General features: G+C 39.0%; 2 protein-coding genes across 6 annotated transcripts in view; one reads left to right on the top strand and one right to left on the bottom strand.

The window, feature by feature from the left end:
• Positions 1-8789, bottom strand: part of TRAK2 (trafficking kinesin protein 2) — a 25938-nt gene extending 17149 nt beyond the window's left edge. Inside the window, exons 1-3 of one of the 3 annotated variants that reach the window (XM_075431020.1) lie at positions 8589-8789; positions 3176-3311; positions 1816-2010 (exon numbers count right to left, since the gene is read on the bottom strand). In XM_075431020.1, the coding sequence (XP_075287135.1) occupies positions 1816-2010; positions 3176-3212 (232 nt within the window). In that variant the 5' untranslated portion in view covers positions 3213-3311; positions 8589-8789. Of the gene's footprint in view, positions 1-1815; positions 2011-2985; positions 3312-8588 lie in introns of all 3 variants that reach the window. The other 2 variants (XM_075431019.1, XM_075431021.1) reach the window with 2 other exon arrangements.
• On the top strand, positions 8725-18076 carry STRADB (STE20 related adaptor beta). 3 transcript variants are annotated; one of them, XM_075431025.1, is made up of 13 exons: positions 8725-8887; positions 9857-9954; positions 10665-10721; positions 11058-11138; positions 11527-11626; positions 12280-12401; positions 12836-12944; positions 13457-13580; positions 14076-14247; positions 14603-14707; positions 14932-15161; positions 15708-15750; positions 16304-18076. In XM_075431025.1, exons 3-13 carry the CDS (start codon positions 10710-10712, stop codon positions 16343-16345), a joined length of 1140 nt encoding a protein of 379 aa, XP_075287140.1. In that variant the 5' UTR covers positions 8725-8887; positions 9857-9954; positions 10665-10709; the 3' UTR covers positions 16346-18076. The 3 variants fall into 3 exon arrangements, with proteins under 3 accessions (XP_075287140.1, XP_075287139.1, XP_075287137.1); XM_075431024.1 differs by having other exon boundaries at positions 12866-12944; positions 16242-18075; XM_075431022.1 differs by having other exon boundaries at positions 16242-18075.

Raw genomic sequence — 18076 nt, 5'->3', positions numbered from 1 at the left:
ATTTATTCCCAATTCCATTCAACAGAAGAAAGATACATAATTCACCTAACAAGCTATTCAGCAATGATTATAACTAGATTTATATCTGTATTTGTCTGTGACCTTCCCAATATCTCCCTTTAAGTTATAAGGCTCAAAAAGGCTAATATGATAACTAATACATTCAATCTCTTTGGACAATTTCTAGGAGAAACATAAACCATATTTATCTTGAGTTTATATGACTCAGCAGTTACAACAGTGTTCTTAAATGATAGAATTAGTTTTATATGTGATGCCTAACAGTTATCTTTTAGCTTAAGGTCAGTTATTGTTACAGCTCATTTTTGAGAATGTCAAGAAAACATCAATGGCAACTGTTCCAAAAAACTCTTCACAAGCAGTTTACTATTTTCACAGGACACTTTCTTTAGCTAAAAAGAACTTCTCACTGGGTGAAAGAGGAAGACACCACTTTCTGTAGTACCTTCACAGCCAAATAATCCATGACAAAAACATTTTTGCTAGAACCCCTTCCTCTCACTGCAGTTTGGAAATGCAGGCTCACACTGACTGAAGCTCCTTCTCTCAGAGGTCTGTGCTTCATCACACTGGAACTGCAGGTGCTGAGCGGAGAGCCTGAGCAGAGCCACATTTGATGCAAAGTTCCTTCCAGCACTGACAGACTCTGATCCCACCTCTTTATAATTAAAACTTAAGAGTTAAGCACACACCCCACTGACTACACAACTGCTTTCAGTAACTACAAAAGTGTTCACTCAACTAAAAGATCACTTATGCTTGCAATATTATTATCAGAAACAGACCGAGCAATAAACATTAAACAGCTTTCCAAATAATTTCCACAGTTACAAAGAGTTCCAAGTCTGCAAGTTCAACTGATAGCAAGGTTGCTTTACATTGTTGAGTACTGCATTCTTAGGAGGTAATATTTCACTTTTACTTACTCATTTGCTATACACACTGGGTGGAGGCTTAAAGCACAAACAACATCAAAAAAACCCTTCAGAGGTGGCCTGTGCAAGGAAGAGGTAATCATCATAGACTGTCTACAAATACCAGGGTTGTATATAAATACCAAGTTCACTCTCCCAAGTGGTTTGTTCCCATAGTTTCAGCATATGGAGGAAACAGGACTTCCCCATTTCTCTAAAGTGATTACAATGCATTCTCCTCTCTTCACATGAAAACACTTGAAACTACAGATAAGTAAGTGTTCAGATCTTTTGGCAGTCTTCTATAGATCTGATTTTTAAAATATTAACAGTTTCTTCATGTGATTGGAAGCTGTCCATTTTCTTCCTTATGATCTGCTAGGTTTAAGGATAGGTGACTTCGTATTTTCAGAACTGGAAGGCAGTGATCAACACCGATCTAGCACCAACCTCTCTGGCATTCACACCATTATCTCCAGAAGAAACCATTAACAGCATTTCAAAAGCAACACTAACACAAAACATCAGGGCAAACATCATCAAAAGAGCCACAGCATCATTAACGTTCCTGAAAAGAGAGCTGCTGCACACTCCATACCTCTCATATTACATCTAATCTAGCACAATTATAGGTTCCTTTCACTGTCACATGTTCCCACTCTTACTTCTATGTGAAATCTAATGATCAGGCAGCCATGGGATGTGCTAGGCCTGTAGAAATGCAATGCTGAACTACAAGCACTTCCCCTGAATTCAGCTTTTTCTTTCACTTGTCCAAAGTTTTCCAGATTTTAATACTAATATTAATAATATTAATTTTATATTTACAGTTTTCTCTTCAATAAATGAAAAAAAAAATCCTAGGCCCAGGTATACTCACTCATGTAGCGGAAAGGCTCCTCATCATGAGCTGGAGAAGTGATGTCAGGAAGATGGCCATGGCAGGCAGGAGACTGAATCCAGTCTTGATTTTCATACAGATACAAAGAGTCCACTCGTAATTTGTAATCTGGCAACTGTTCTTCTAGCATGCTCACCAACTCTACCTCAGGAAGGTCCTCACTGGAGCAGGTATCTGAAAGTAAGTAAATGCCAGTAATAGCACATTATATTTAATGTTGCTACAGCAGTATACATTCTATATACTATAAAATACTTCATAAACCTTCAGTAGATTTGAAAAAAATTATTCTGTACTGGCCAAATTACCAGAATACTGATTGAATCAATACTTGATCTACACTGTAATATTTGTATTACTAGTCCACAACATCCTGGAAAGCTGGTCTAGCCATGATTCCCTCTGACTTCTTGAATATGGTATATGTAATGAGTTTCAGTTTCTGTCTTTTCCTGCTCACTGAACTAAAACACATACCTACATTTTACCAGCTATTGATTTTGTAAGGTTTCATTGGCTTTAGCATAGTTATACTTCCCTTTTCTGAAGGAAATCCACATTTTTCTTGTTCTTCTGTTCATCCTTTGGTTTGGTAATGAACATAGACATAAATAATCTTAAAGCAACTACAAAAATAAACGGAATACTGCCTTGAAATCAGGGAACAAATACAAATACAAAATTCCATTATCATTCATATGGAATCATGCTCTGAGAAACACAATACTCAAAATCCTGGAAAGGAAGTTTAGCTCTTCCTGTGTTGTGTGGGTGTCCCACTCCCCCCCTCCCCCCCCGCAAACTATTCACAATTATTGCAAAAAAAAGAAACATTAATTCTAAGTTGCTAAAATACTGCACATCAGATGCGTATGATGATTATCTTTCCAACATTTCCACTAAAGATGAAGACTATCTTCAATATCTTTCAATGGAAAAAACGCCAATGTTGATTATTGACACTAAGAATCTTACAAACAACATTTTACAAAGGAAGCTGATTTTACAAGTTGGTTAAGAGGACTCCCCATTTTTCTTCATTTCCAATATCAGATACAAAGAATGCGAAACTGAAGGTTGTTTTCAGGTTGGTGTTCTATAACATGTTAGACACATTCAGGATTTGTAACAGTTTATTCTTCAACTTACCAGAGGCTCTCTCCAAGCCCCTGTGATCAAAACTCATGAGTCTGTCCTTCACAGTTCACTTCTTTGGAAATAGCATTCTGTAGTCAGATTGTGCCTTGTCCCCTTATTGCTTTGGTAGAAAGACGGCTTTGGTTTGGAGACAGAGTAAGAGAAAGCAACAAAGGCTCTAAAAAATCTGGCATCAACTCACTTCTGTAGACTGGTTCATACTGCAAATCTATTGCCATTTTAGGACATGCTTATTTCATCTGGGCTACCACTGATCAGTAGAAGTATCTATACAATATTTCATGGAAGCTTCATGAGCTGCTCAGCTCAGCCATCATCTAGAAATAAAACAGAGAGATTGCCAAATTTTAACAGATGTCACTCTTTCCAATGAGACAGGTAAACTAATGTGACTTTAATGTGTTTTTTAAATGGATTGCTGAAAAGCATTAACTACACACACATACATCTAAAACAACTCAGTACAGCAGAAGACAACACTTCAGAAGACTGCTGTACATCCACACAGCCAAGATGATTTTATCTTGTAATAAAAAGAGTCATTGTAGAGTGAGACAAAATTCAGCAGCATAGGACAGTTTCTTCACAACTCTGTTGAGTTTTAATAATGTAAAGATGAATGCTACTTCCTCTCAAGATTGGATTTAATCTCTCTTGTAAGTAGTGCAAAGCAGAAACACTATTTGTTGCAGGTCAATCTCAGTTCAGCCAGAGGAAAAAAAAAAAAGAAGAAGAAAAAGAAAAAACCCATTTGGCTCAAAGTTTTCTAGAGCACCAGGCCAACATCAAGCTATTGAATTGAAAGGGCAATCTCATTTGTAAAACCTTTGAGAAGTTTGCTAGATAAGAAAACACCATAAAAGTTAATGGTCACATTTCAATGCTTCTCATAGCTTTAGTTTAGTGGGCCATGGGGCAACTTCTCTGGAAAAACCACCAGCTAAAGCACCATGCAGTACCACCCTGAAAGTGACCCCATGACCCTTTTACTCTGCAGCTATAAAACTGTTCCCTAAGTGCAGATTCCTTCTGCAAGTTACAACTATAATTAAATACATTTGGACAAAACCATAAAATTTATAACATGGCTTTAAAATATATCACCATACTATAAAAATATGGTCTAGAAATTAAAATTGTTAAATCATGCAGACAGACACGCACAAAACAGAAGCCAGAAAACTTAATCGGGTATTATTTTTAATCTGTATTTGTAAATATTATTTCCACTGTCAATTTACTATATTCATTCCACACAGATGTACTTCTTATCAGGTTTGTCCCCCTACTCCCTCATATGCCAATTTCCCATTGATGTTTGAGTTTTTCACAAACAGGTTAATTGAACATGGAAAACAAACAAGAATAATTCAAATATTGGAGAATGGCCTATATGCAGGAGTGGTGCTTTCAAAAGACTTTCTTCAAGGCAGGCTCAACAGAAATAGAAATATCAGACAGCATTTTATATACATACATATCTATCTCAATCTGTGTATTTCTGTGCTCTCTAAATTAAATTTTGCTCCACGATGTGTGTTTCACATTTCAACTATCATGCGGCTTGAAACGGTAAGCTAAAACTAGGAGTACCTACAGCATGCTTACAAAAAAGACCTCTTGAAGAAGTCAGAACTAGTCCTAGGCCTTTTGCATCCGCCCCACAGAATCCAAGTTGCTCTGAGGTTTGCTAGATCATCTGTGCACAGGAAATGGAAAAGAAGCTCAAAAAGAAAGGCAATGCTATGACCCATTCATACCAAGAAGTATTTAAAAACTGTGGAGGACTACCACTTATGACCCAAGCAACAGTCTTACTGTTCACCAGTGTTACAACAAGAGCTGAAAAAATTGCCAATGAAAACTGTACAAAAATTAAAGCATAAGCAACAAAAAAAAAAAAAAAAAAAAAAAAAGAGAAGGGCTGGAAAAATATGTTAAAAGCATTACGAGAAATACACATCAGTTGTCTACTAAGTGGTAAGATGTCATAGTGTGTAAGTTAAAAAAAGAAAAACTGAAAGAATAGGAATCACATATTCCATTAAACCACCAATATTTCAATGTATGGTTTGATCTTGGTAGCAAAGAGACAAAAATTAGTTTTGCTGACCACATGACAGGAGGTTTATTAATTACTCCTTCAATGAGGCAAAAGGTCTCAGCCAAGATTAACTTGCAAAGCAATACTGAATAAAGCCTTAGAAAAGCTGAAATAGTTGTAAAATATTTAAAATTATTCTTATATTTGTAACTACCGCTTTGAACAATTTTGAATGGATGCAAAAAGACAATTCTGTCATCTTATTTCAGAATGTAATTCTGAAGACATTCTACCACTAGAGAATTCTAATTAAAATTGAAATTATCAGAAAGGTTAGATGAGTTGCTTTTACAACTGGAAACCATAGACAAACAAATGTACGTGTTTATTTATGCATAAAAAGTTAAAAATATATCCAAAATACTGGCATATATTTTGATAACATCCAAACTCAAACATAAATATCCTGTTAATCCTGCTGTTTTCCATTTGTTGAAAGCAGCTGACTCCTCACAAGCACTTGAAAAGACTAAACTACATCTGCTCCTCAGTACAATTCCTGGGTGCGAGACCAGGAATTGTACAAGAGCCACAACTGTGCAAGGCCACAACTAAAACAAAATTACAATACAAAGAAGATTCTAACTTGATTAAGAGAGAAGGTAACAGCCATTTTCCAAAAGGAAGCCAACTGAACAAGTCAACTACTCTGCGATGCCGAATTTTACTGCTATGTAAATATGTAATTTAAAAAAAAGTATCAAGTCATTAACACAGTAGTTTTTTCATTACTAAAACTGCAATGGTGTCAAACCAGCTAATAATAAAAAACATATTTTGCATTTCAAGGTTAATGAAACAGTTCTATTCTTACAGCAAACATGACCATGCTTAATTGCTGCCAAAACATTCCTGAGACTAGCGCTCAGAGGCAGAGGCCAAACTCTTCAACACTATATAGTGTGAGATGAAGGACAAACGACTATATATTGAAAAAGAAATCTATGTGAACATGAACTTCATCAATCACAATTAATATTTGGTGGCTAACACCTGTTACTTTCAGCCATTACTATCCCTACAGAAACCTACTTAGTGCTTGTGTTTCTCTAATGTAAGGAAAAAAGAAATCTTTTAAAAGAGTACACCGATACATAATCCTAATAACAAGTGTAATAATCACAAGCAAACCTGCAACAGACCTTCAACCATAAATGGTATGGTACAAGAACGGAACTGTAAGAAAACAAAACAAAAACACCTCTACCCCACCCCTATCTCCTGGATTGTTTTTAATATGTGGTGGGAATACAGGCTCAGAGGGGAAGCTGGAGAGCACCTCAGAAGATGCTGACTATCAAGGAAGGTGTGAAGCTGGCCACAGCTGGTTCCCTCATCCTTTTTAACCAGTTATGCCAAGCCAGACTCGCTTTTTCTCCTTGTCAGTGATTTGTAATAATCCATATTCTCCATAAGTGGCAGTTACCTGTTAAGTACATGTATATATGCTTTATGTATATGTATACACATATACTGTTGAATACCACAGTTCACAGTAACATTTTTTTTTTAAGTCCTACATACTTGGAGGTTGTCTGCATCATCCTTAGCACACAATGTAGAAATAGCATATACTTAACTGAAGTCTAACTTTGTCCGAAACTATGAATGCTACCTACATGACATACCCGTAACAAGTTTTATTAATTCCTAATTCTTTTCCGTAAATGCACAATCATAACATTATTATGTGTATACACTATTTCTTGCAGGTTTTCTTCTTGCAGAAGAAAAAAGTCTACCTGCAAGACACAATGTATGCACATCATAATGTTATGGTCACAAGGGAACCAATCTCTTTTTTCAGAGAATAAAAAGAACTGTCATGAATTCAGTATCTATTTGTTAGCACAAAAATGCAATATATGCTCTTGAGGCAAGTGCTGTGCTAATATTTCATTATAAGTGTTGTTGGAGGCTTCTTTTAAAATTGAAGCTTGATCTCTACAAAGTATTCTTGAAGTGAACTTAAATAGCATTTAACTGAAATCACTAATGCATAGCTGAGTTCACGCAAGGAAGTGGTTTAAGTTCCTTAATATATACCCCAGCCAGTGCTCAGCATTAAGTTACAATTTAGTAGTTATTAGAATACACCAGACTGATCTATATGACTCAGTCACCAGAGTATCACTAGCAATCTAACTAGATAAGAGGATCTGTCTCTTTTGTCACCATTTCCGTGAAAATGTTATTTTTGCATCTTCTTGGAAACCTAATCAATGAATCACATTTATCCTTCCTAAAAGACAGCCCTCCTACTGCACAATATCCATCCCAGCAAGCCCTCTATGGGAGGCAAATCACCACATCGCAAGTCTGTCATTTTCCAACACTACTACTTCCAACACTCTTTAAGTCATATTTTCAGATACTCATAACAGAAATTTGATAAATTGATACACTTCTAACAGATGACACCTTGACTAGAGAGTTAACAAATTTCAGGTATTGGAAATTAATTTTTTTTTTTCGATTTAGCTTCAGTGTTAGAAGTGTAATTAAAAAGAAGTCTACCTAGTTTTACTCAGAAATACATCTTTTGAAAGATAACAAGTATCTGAAAGCAAATCTAAAACTGACTATGTTGCCTTTTAATGTTGTGTGAAAAGTTATTTACTAGTATATTAAGTACTTCCATCAGACTCTCACAATCAGTCAACAATAACTCTGAAACATAACCAAAAAACAAGCATGTATGCAACAGCCTACAGAATGAAGACTGCGTTAAAAAAAAATAAACACAAGGATGCAAATCCACATAGCACTTTTCCACTAGGATGGCTGACAGAATAAGACATTTACTGACAGATACTCTTACCACAGTTTAATCAGCTGATCAGAACGTAACAATGTGATTAAAAAGCTGACAGAAGCCAAAATCTCGTTGCCCTCAAATCCGTACATAAGCAGGACCACAACTAAAATGTCGTCAAGCTTTAGCTGCTAAGAGCAGTGGCGGACACCTCCAAGGCGAGCCCATACTATGACGGGTACTTCTAAGGCAGGCAGGAACTCCCGCGCACGCTGAAGGTCACAGCGGCCACCACGCCTGCAGTCGCAGCCAGAGCGTTTGACTGCAGCCTAAGCACGCAAACGGAGCGGATAACGGTTAACACAACCTCTGTCTACGTTACCACAGCGAAAAGAGTTCAGTCAGCTGCAACACAAGAAGGGAAGAGGAACCCGCTATGTGCCTCCGCTCCCCGGAGGGCCTGCCCAGCGCCGCACGGCGCGGGACACCGCCTCACGCTCGGACCCCGCGCTCCAGCGCCAGCCAGCCGCACGGAAGCCGCCGCCTGCCCACCACAGCCCGCTGTACCTCAGCGGCCTGCGCCAGAGGCACAGCGGGTGCCCCGGGTGGTGCCGCGGCTCAGTGGGGAACGGCCCTAAGGGAGAGGGGAGGGAGGAGGCGGCCCTGAGGGAGCAGAGAGGGGGGAGCTCGCTCAATTGCCCCTCAGGCGACAGAACCGCGCCAAGCACCTCTTACCCGCCCCGCGCTCACTCCACGCTCCTACTCCCCGCGGCCGACAGGCGACAGCCCCCGCCTCTAAGGAAACGGCGACTGAGGAAGGACCACCAACGGCTTCCGCCCGGCTCCCGCCCCAGAACTACAGCCCCCGGCTCGCCGCGCGGCGCGGAGAGGCCGCCGGCGCAAACAACGAGCCCCACAATGCGCCGGGCCACCTAGCGCGGGCGGCCCCAGCCACCCCCTGCGGCTCCGCGGGGACTGGGAGAGGGGCGGGGTTCCGAGCTGGCGGCTCCGACCCTGACTTCAGGCGGCGGCGGGTAGGAGCGGGAGCTGCCTCCCCGCGGGGCTTCCCGGCCGCGGCGGGGATGCCGGGGCTCCGGGCAGGCCGCGCCCTCGACCCCGCTGCGGGGGAAGCCCGGCGGGCCGGGGAGAGGGGAGCAGCGCTCGCTGAGCTTGGGAGGTGGCTGTGGGGAGCGGCGCCGTGGCCGCCGCGCTGGCAGGGGCGCAGCGCTGTCCCGGCCGCCGCGGGGAGCCGGAGGGAGGCGGGGGCGCCTTTAAACCGGCGCCCGGCGCGGGAGGAGGCGGGGGCGCCGCCGGGAGAGCAAGGGCCGAATCTGATGGAGCCCCTCTCGGGAGAGCCCCTCTCGGGAGAGCCCCGGGGCGTCGTTTCCTCACGTTCCGTTACTTCCATGGCGGACGGATCGCCGAACTCGAGACACGATTGGGAGCCGCCTCGGTCACGCCGAGCAGCGCAGTGCGAACAGTGGGGGCTGCCGCCCAGCGTCAACAGAACCGGAGTAACGTGCGTTCGCGGTACCGGGCTGTGCGCTCCAGAGCCTCCGCGCTCACAGGCGCGTTTCGCTGATTCTCCCCTGCATTACTAGCTGCATCTGAAGCTTTGGCCAGGCTGGCATCCGCCTGTCAGTTCAGCTGTGCGATACTGGCACTGCCCGCGGTACAAGAAAAAGCCTGCGATACACAAAGAAAAATGTGGAAACAGGGAAAAGGTTTATGTTGGGACATCCAAAACTGTATTGAAAATGGAAACAATGTGAAACTACATAACAAAAACAAAATTTAAAATCTCGCATTTGTAGTGTTATTTGGACAACTGTGGATCATGGACATTTCTGTTGGCTGGCTATACCCCTTTGAACAAATTCTACAATTACTTTACTTTAGTGCATTGTAGTTATTAAGACTATTCAGCTTAGCTTTTGCGGCTTCATATTCCAAGCAACAGAATGAATTACCTTGTATAATGAAATGAGGCATCTCCTTTCCAGGTAGGATAAGGATGCTGTGGCCATCACAGTGCTGGCCAGTATCTTGAAGCTCCTGCATTTTCTCCTTACTCTGCCACAGGGTTCCTCAGTGAAGCTGGGTAAGTCAAGCCCTGATCCTCTGAAGGTGCCCAATACATCCTAAGGATTTAATTTTGTCTCAATTTTTAATCTTTAATAAGGAATTGCAGTATTTCTTTACTTCAGGCAGATTTTCAGGGTAAAAATATTAAGGATTAAGAGTGCCTTGGATATTTTGCAGTGGATAGTGTGGTGGGAATTTGTCAGCTCTTCAAGCATGTTGCCTTGATTAAAATGTGGAATATAATCAAGCTTAGCTCCTTGATAAGCAAAATGATCAGTTTCTGATCTAGTGTTTCACCTTTTTAAAGTTAACTTTCAAGCAATAATTCCATATTAATGTGGAACTACCTCCTGTAGCTGATTTATGTCAGCCGCCAAGTAAGATTCATCATGGTAGAAGACTTGCTTGTAGCTAAAGTAGACTCGCTTGTTCCACTCTACGCTTCAGAAGCTTTGATATTCTTGTTAGACATAGTCATCTCTCCTTACTGCGAAAGCTTTCAAAGCATCAGACATAATAAGTCTGCTGAAGGACTTTGAGTGGCTGCCCTGATCTGTGAAGGAGTTTGAATGCTGATTCTGTATCCTAAGTTTACTTTATTATCTGAGTTTGTTCCCCTCTTTTTATTTTTACTCTAATCCCTTAAAATAGAATTTTGTCTCTCACGTGTTTATTTTTATTGTTTTGTTTATTTACAATCTTACATTGCTACTTTCATTTTTCTAGGATAAATGGGTGTATATGACTTTTCCCCTGATGTAAAGTGGTTCCATGTCTTGTTTGGTAAGTTTGTATTTAAAAATCTTTGGCAGTTGTACCTTGTTACCCAGTCGTACCTTAATGTGAAAAAGTTCTGATGAAAGGTCTTGCTTGAGGGGATTTGCACAGTCATGAGATGTTTAAACTTTGTTGTATCAACTTTTGGTGATGGAGACTGTTTAGTATCTCTTCTCCCTAGATCTGCTGCCTATGCACTCTATGCTGTTTCTTAACCTCTTGCCTGACTGACTTGTAGCAGAAAACTTGCTGAACTCCTGCTTATAGGGGCTACTTTTAATGTTTTCCCACTGCCGTATTTAATAAATTGCAGGAACTGCACTAACATTCACTTTTTTTAAGGACTGTTCCTGTATTCTGCATACACCAGTTGAATCAATCAGATCACAAGAGCTATCTGAGAGCAGCGTGCATGAATGCCTGGTAAGAAGAAAATAGAAACATTAACTGGCAACATTAAATAGGAAGCTGGTACATATTAAAAATAATCTCATTAGGGTGTACTTCTTAAAATGTTAACAGCAAAAATAACCAGAGTATTTCAGGTCTTCCACTTTAGAAGAAGACTATAGGTAATTAAGTGTTACTCTTAATCTTGTACCAATTTAAAAACAAAACAAAAATACACAAAAAAACCCCCAGTAGTTCATAAAACTAAGTCTCAGCGTAATGGTAAAAGCACCACCTTGAATGTTCTGGCTTGAGTACTTGATATTAGCATTCTAATTAATGATATTTCTGCATTAATTTTAACATGTAAATGTTTAGAAATTACATAGTAATTTTGAGAACTGCTTTTCCTCACCGTTAGGCTGATTCTGATCTAGCCTGGACTTCCCCATCTACAGGAAGAAATGAAATGGTATTTTGCTCTTCTAATGTCTCTCACTATCAACTCCAGCTGGAAATAGGTAACATAAGTGTACCTTAAAATATTTCTTGTTCCTGCAGATGCATACTCTCAATAGGTTATTGCTAACTGCAGTAAATACTAAGTTTGGAAAATGTATTATCAGCTGACTAGAACTATTTTCGTGTCTCCTTAGTTGAGCAAAGTGCAGAACATTGCTCATGTTTGAGTAATCACTTGTTTTAAGATACAAGACAAATCAACATTTACCTGAATTTTTCTCTTGATATTTGTGCATGTGCATATCAGTTTTCTAAACCTGTGGTATGTGGACAATAAATAACAGTATTAATTAACATCATGTCACGTCACTTGGTTACCTGAGTCGATTGTCCGAAGGACGGCTGCATTGAACACTGTGCATGCATATGTTTATGTGAATATGCATGTTAAAAGTGTTGTTCATTTAGATGTATAATTGATACTGACCAATGTTTAAACACTTCCAGTTGTTCTAAAAATAGCAGAGCCATGCTTTAACTAATTAGCTGCATATTTTTTGCTACAACTACTTAAGTTCTTGACACTCTTAAAGAAAAGGCCATGCTGCAATGAACTGCAATTTTAAACTGGAAAATTATCTCTAAATATGAAGGAAATTATGTGGTGGATTATTACATTTTTCAATGTTAAGGTAGCCACTTCTGTTTTCAGGAAGGAGGTTCAACAACTTAACTTCAGTGTACCTTGCACGGCATACTCCTACAGGCACACAAGTAGCTGTAAGGATCACAGACCTAGAAAATTGCTCTGAAGAGCATTTGAAAGCCTTACAGGTAAAGCAACAGCATTTCTGCACAACTCTAATGAAGATAGTGATGAATACATATGAAGTTACTAAACAGAGGTAGGCTTTGTGTTTGCACTGGGTCATTTCAGTCAAGTTTTTTGCCCAAAAGAGTAGATGTAAATTTGAGAGTTGCTTTCTGAAGAAAATAGTTGACAAGTGTTTTAGAAATACTTCTGTACAATTTTTTCTTTGAAACAGGTTCTGTACTCTCTAACACCAAACTTCGGACTATGAGCAAACTAGATTTACTTCAGACAAATGCAATTACAGGCAAATTATTCACATTTCTGTTGCATCAAGTGCAACTTCATATAAATGCACACAGGGAACAGTTCTTTCTACTGATTACTGATGTAGTTAATGCTCTTAGTAAGACTGTTGTCTTGTGATTAACACATCCACTTTCATTTAATTCCATAGAATGAGGTGGTTTTATCCCACTTTTTCCAGCATCCCAACGTAATGACGCTTTGGACAGTGTTTACAGCTGGTAGTTGGCTTTGGGTCATCTCCCCGTTCATGGCCTATGGTAAGGACTGTTAACTGCAGTTCTGGAATAGGAAAAAGGGCTGATACCGTTTGGACCATGTGGTCCATGAGAGGTTTTTCTTTAAGCATCTCCTGTCTTGTGGAAAAAACAAACTTTCCCAAACCATTTGGTTAGAGAAGTCTTCTGTACACAGTCTTCCTCCCCAGTGAAGACTGGTATTTGAACTGCATTAAACTGCACTTAGTCCTAACACCCACCATGTGAGGAATGGCAATTAGGAGATGAATTTGACCTTATACAACTTTGAATTTTGCCAGCAGAAAACTTGTCTGGATTGAATACAGGTTTGGCATAGACTTTTAGTTAACAGGAGCATGACTTGAGTGTGATCTGATGGATGCATCAGTTGCATCCATGTAAGTGTTCTTGATGTACCATATTCAATATGAAGATCAGAATGCCATTCTTGATGAATGTATACAGTGAAGCAAGCATAGACAAGTATTTTAACAATACTTGTTAGGCTTAGCTAGTTTTTTTTTCACTTCCAGGTTCGGCTAGACACCTGCTGAAGACTTACTTTCCTGAAGGAATGAGTGAAGCTTTGATAGGGAACATTCTGTTTGGTGCAATCAGAGGATTAAATTACATGCACCAGAATGGCTACATTCACAGGTAGGAGAATGTCATTTCACTTCAAAACTCATTTCCAGCTTAAGTGTTGTCTCCTTTTTCCATATACCTTCTTCCATCAGACAGTGCAGAAGCAAATTTTTTCAGTAATACAGCAGAACCAAGTTTGTAGAAGCTTAACAAGAACAATATTCATACATTATTTAAAGCCAGTTGTTACAGGGATTAGACATCTGTCTGGCTTTGTCTCTTTGAAGCAGAAGAGAATCAGTTGTAGAAAGGGCTTCCTTACTTTACACCCTTTGCAGGGAAGGAGGGCCCTTCTCCAGTTTCTGGCAGTTTTTTCTTGCTGATCTCTCTCTTGGGGCTGTATTAAAAAGATGACTTATACTGAGTGAAGAACTTCCATGAAAATAATCTGCTAGATAGAACTGCACACTAACATCTCATTATAATTTAATGAAATACAAAAACCTTTCTACTCTAGTAGTGCTTAGAGTAATTCTTGTAACTAAAACTTACCACTTTATGTTACAGGAATATTAAAGCTAGCCACATTCTGATTTCAGGGGATGGGCTGGTTTCTCTGTCTGGCTTAAACCACCTCTACAGTTTAGTTAAGAATGGACAAAAGTCAAAGGTGGTATATGATTTCCCAGAGTTTAGTACCTCTGTGCTTCCTTGGCTGAGTCCTGAACTACTGAGACAGGTTAGTATAAATCATACTTCATTTTTCCTATTCAAAGTTACTGGAAGTACTCAACTATTAAGTCTGCTTGTAGAAGTGCAGTGGAAGCTGTTGAACTGCAGCTTCTAAAAAGACAGATGTACTGAATTTGTAATTCTCCTAAGGAGAACCGATCCTGGAAACTACTGCAGATCCTAAAACTTGTCTTCAGTACAATCATCAGATTTCTGAACAAAGCCTGAGATTTCACACTTTAATTGACTCAATCCCATGTAGAGTACAGGGTGTTAGAATCTTGTTGTGAAACACACACTTGTGTTTTTGTCGTCACTGCTCAAGGGCATCAGTGATCAGTAGAGTTTTCTTTCTCTCACAGGATTTGTCTGGGTATAACATGAAGTCTGACATTTACAGTGTGGGAATTACAGCGTGTGAATTAGCCAGTGGACATGTTCCATTTCAAGATATGCGTCCCACTCAGGTATGATGCTAAACTCTATTTCTACTTCAAAACACTTTGAGCTTTTTTGTTTTACTTGGAGAAACCAATGCTATTACTGCTGAAATGGTGTCTGCTTTTTGTTATTTCAAGTACGCATGCTTCTTTCTAGATGAAATAATCCTTCCATTCCTGGAGTTTCACAGCTTAGCCTGAATAGGTCTGGATAGCTGTTGAACTCTTATACTGCTATTCCTTTCTACTAGATGCTGCTGCAAAAGCTGAAAGGTCGCACATATTGTCCTTGGTATATAAATACCTTTCCCCGTGGGGAATCCAGGATGAAGAATTCGCAGTCAGGTGTTGATTCTGGAATTGGTGAGAGCATGACACAAACAATGACCAGTGAAAGACTGCAAATTCCCTTTTCCAAAACGTTTTCACCTGCTTTCCACAACTTGGTAGAACTTTGCTTGCAACAGGACCCTGAGAAAAGGTAACCTTCTGGTGAAAACTAATTTTCTGTCACTTCAATCAAAAACCAAGTGTAGCCCACAATTTAAGATACAGTAATTAGTTGAATACAGTTAGAATTTCAGACCAGAAGTACTGTGCAAAACACTACACTTACCTTTGATTATGTAATTTAAGAATTATATTGTCTGATACAAGAACCATGCTTTTAAAGTCATTTGACCTCTGGATTTCTTGTAGTATGAGTGTACTTTGTAACAAGTAAAATTAATTTTTAAACATGCACTTTGTCCAAGAAAACCAGAAATCTTAAATATATGTTTTCAGTACTACGTCTCTTCTGAATGAGGCATTAAATTCCTTGTTTAAGCTGAAAAAGCCTTTAAAAATAAATTTCTTTAGTAGTGCCCTCACTACAAGTTGAGGCATAGAATGTAGGAATTCTGTGCTTCTCAGTCTTGTTGATGAAAAACCACAGGGCTTGAATTGATTTGTCAGTCTAGCCCATTTTCCAAAAGCAGTATTTTACTTTCCAAAACATAATTATATTGTTCATTTTATGATCCAGGCCATCAGCAAGCAGTTTGCTTTCGCATACGTTCTTCAAACAGGTGAGTTTATTACTACATTTTGTTAAATGACACAGCTATAACCTAAACAAGCCACAAAATATTAGAGTTGGATTACAAAATAATTAAGTTAGCTGGAGCCGAAAAACATCCTGCAACAGCATATCTGCTTCAGACTACTCTTTTTTTTTTTTTTTTTTTTTAACAAAATGGTATTGATAAGAGTATAGGAAGCATAAGAGTAAACCATTTCCCCTTTGATAAAGTTGGTTTAGCTTAACTAAAGTCAGCCTAAGTAACAAGAATAATGGTTAATACTCTTAAAGTAGAAGAACTGCATAGTTAATCTAATTAGTCTTGAAAGACTAATTCAACTTACTCTAGAGTGAGGAAAGCTAAACCCCTCATCCTGGTATTTTCAGTATTGTAACATGCAAAAACATGGCTCCGATTTCACGTGCTTTTAATGAAGTCAGATGCAAGGTTATGTAGACTTTTATGTGTAGCCCTGTTTTAACTTTTCTTCTTTCTAGATAAAAGAACAAACACAGAATTCACTACTGTCTCTATTACCACCTCCTATTCAAAATAACAGATCAGAGTTCTTGGCAGTGCCCGCATCAGCAGCTGGGACTGAACTTGGACATATTACTGCAAACCAAGATGATACCGACTGGGAATTCTAAATAAATACCAAACAATCATACCTCTCCTGTACTTCAAAGAAGGAAAATGTGATTTGTATTTGCTGCTTTAGTTTGTATGGTTACAATACAATTAGACAAGGTATACTTGAAAATGCAATTGAAGTGGTTGTATTTTATTAACTGCTTCCTCTGTTGGCATCACGAAGTGCACCGTGCCTCACTTTCTGACCATAAGGAAAACTATATATAGATAATGGCTGAATGCTTATCTCCTTCTTTCAAAATATTTCTTAGCAAGAGAGTTCCTCTTACTCTGTACTGTAATTTTCATCTCATATTGCTGCAGTCCATGTGCCTTTCTGAATTCAGGCTTGGGTTTTGTCTGTGACCTTACCTAACAACCTATTTGTCTTTTCATTGTCACCCAAATAACTTCAGTAAAGGAGAAATCCTCCACTTCCAAGTCTAAATTTGAAACCACACAGATTAGTTACTTAAATGTTTCTCTTCTCACACATCCCAAAAGGCATTTTTCTCACTTGACGTGCTGTCATACTTGCCAAACGTATGCATCATTTTTCATGCAGTTTTAATAACATGTGTTTGCCAAAGAAGTTAAGCTCCTTAAAACCTACTCATGTTCTTGCATTTGTCAACATTCTCAGTACAGATTTGTGCTTTGGCATCTCCAGTTATTGTTGTGTCATTTTAGCAATTAATCTGAGGACCTCTTACTATGCAAAGTGAGTCTCAAGTTGTAACAGGTACGGGTTAATTTTGAAGAATCAAATAATCTAAAATTACTGTACATATTTTTATTTATACTGTCTTCCTGTTCACCACCAGAATTTACCAGAACCTAATAACTGTTTTCTTAAAAGAACAGGCAACATGCATTAAGTTTCACTGGCACTGCTGCTGGCAAACAAGCCTCCTCTGCAAGCCACAGTTAAATTCCGATGGATAGACTCAGCCTCAACAATAACCTAATAAAACCCCTAGTATCCTAGTGAAATTATCTATTCTAAACCAGATGAAAAACTGCTTTTCTTCTCCCTACAATTCAGTAAGTTCTCATCTCATACTATACCAGGAAACTTGAGCTGAACAAAAGCAGCTTCTTTTAAAAAAGGCTGACTATTATCATCGTGTTTTAGTAAAGTTGTGTCCCAAAGCCAGTAATACTTTACTGATGTAAGTTCTGACTGAAGTAAAAATGCATAAATAGATATTGAATGGACATATTTTAAATTTTCAACATAAACAACATTCCACATTAAGTCTACAAGTCTTCCATAGCTGAGCTAGTCTGCAACCAACGTTGAGAGTACTTCTGTTTTGCCAGCAGCTTCACTACAAAGGCTTGAAGACCAAATGACTAATACGCAAGCCCCCGATAGACAAAATTCTAAATGACCACATGAAGTATTAACAAAAAAGTTGATTCTACTTACTATGCTGTGAAAAGAGCTCTGTATTTCAAAACCTAGTATGTGAAACTTAAGATTAAAAATCTCTCAATAACCTTGCCCTATCTGTCTCCATTTATTTCTGTAATTCTTGTACTTCTATTTTCACTATAGTCCAGTCATACTAACAGCTTCTTGTTACTGCAGGAGAGATGTTTCATATTTATGTCAGTCATCAGGTAAGAAAACAGTTGTCAAAACTAGAAAATGACTCTGATCACAAAAATGTTAGTAACTTAATTATGTACTCAT

The sequence above is a fragment of the Opisthocomus hoazin genome, chromosome 9 (genome assembly GCF_030867145.1).
Source record: "Opisthocomus hoazin isolate bOpiHoa1 chromosome 9, bOpiHoa1.hap1, whole genome shotgun sequence".
Taxonomy (NCBI): domain Eukaryota; kingdom Metazoa; phylum Chordata; class Aves; order Opisthocomiformes; family Opisthocomidae; genus Opisthocomus; species Opisthocomus hoazin.
Note: the sequence above shows the minus strand (reverse complement) of the source record. Positions and strands in the feature narration are given on the sequence as shown.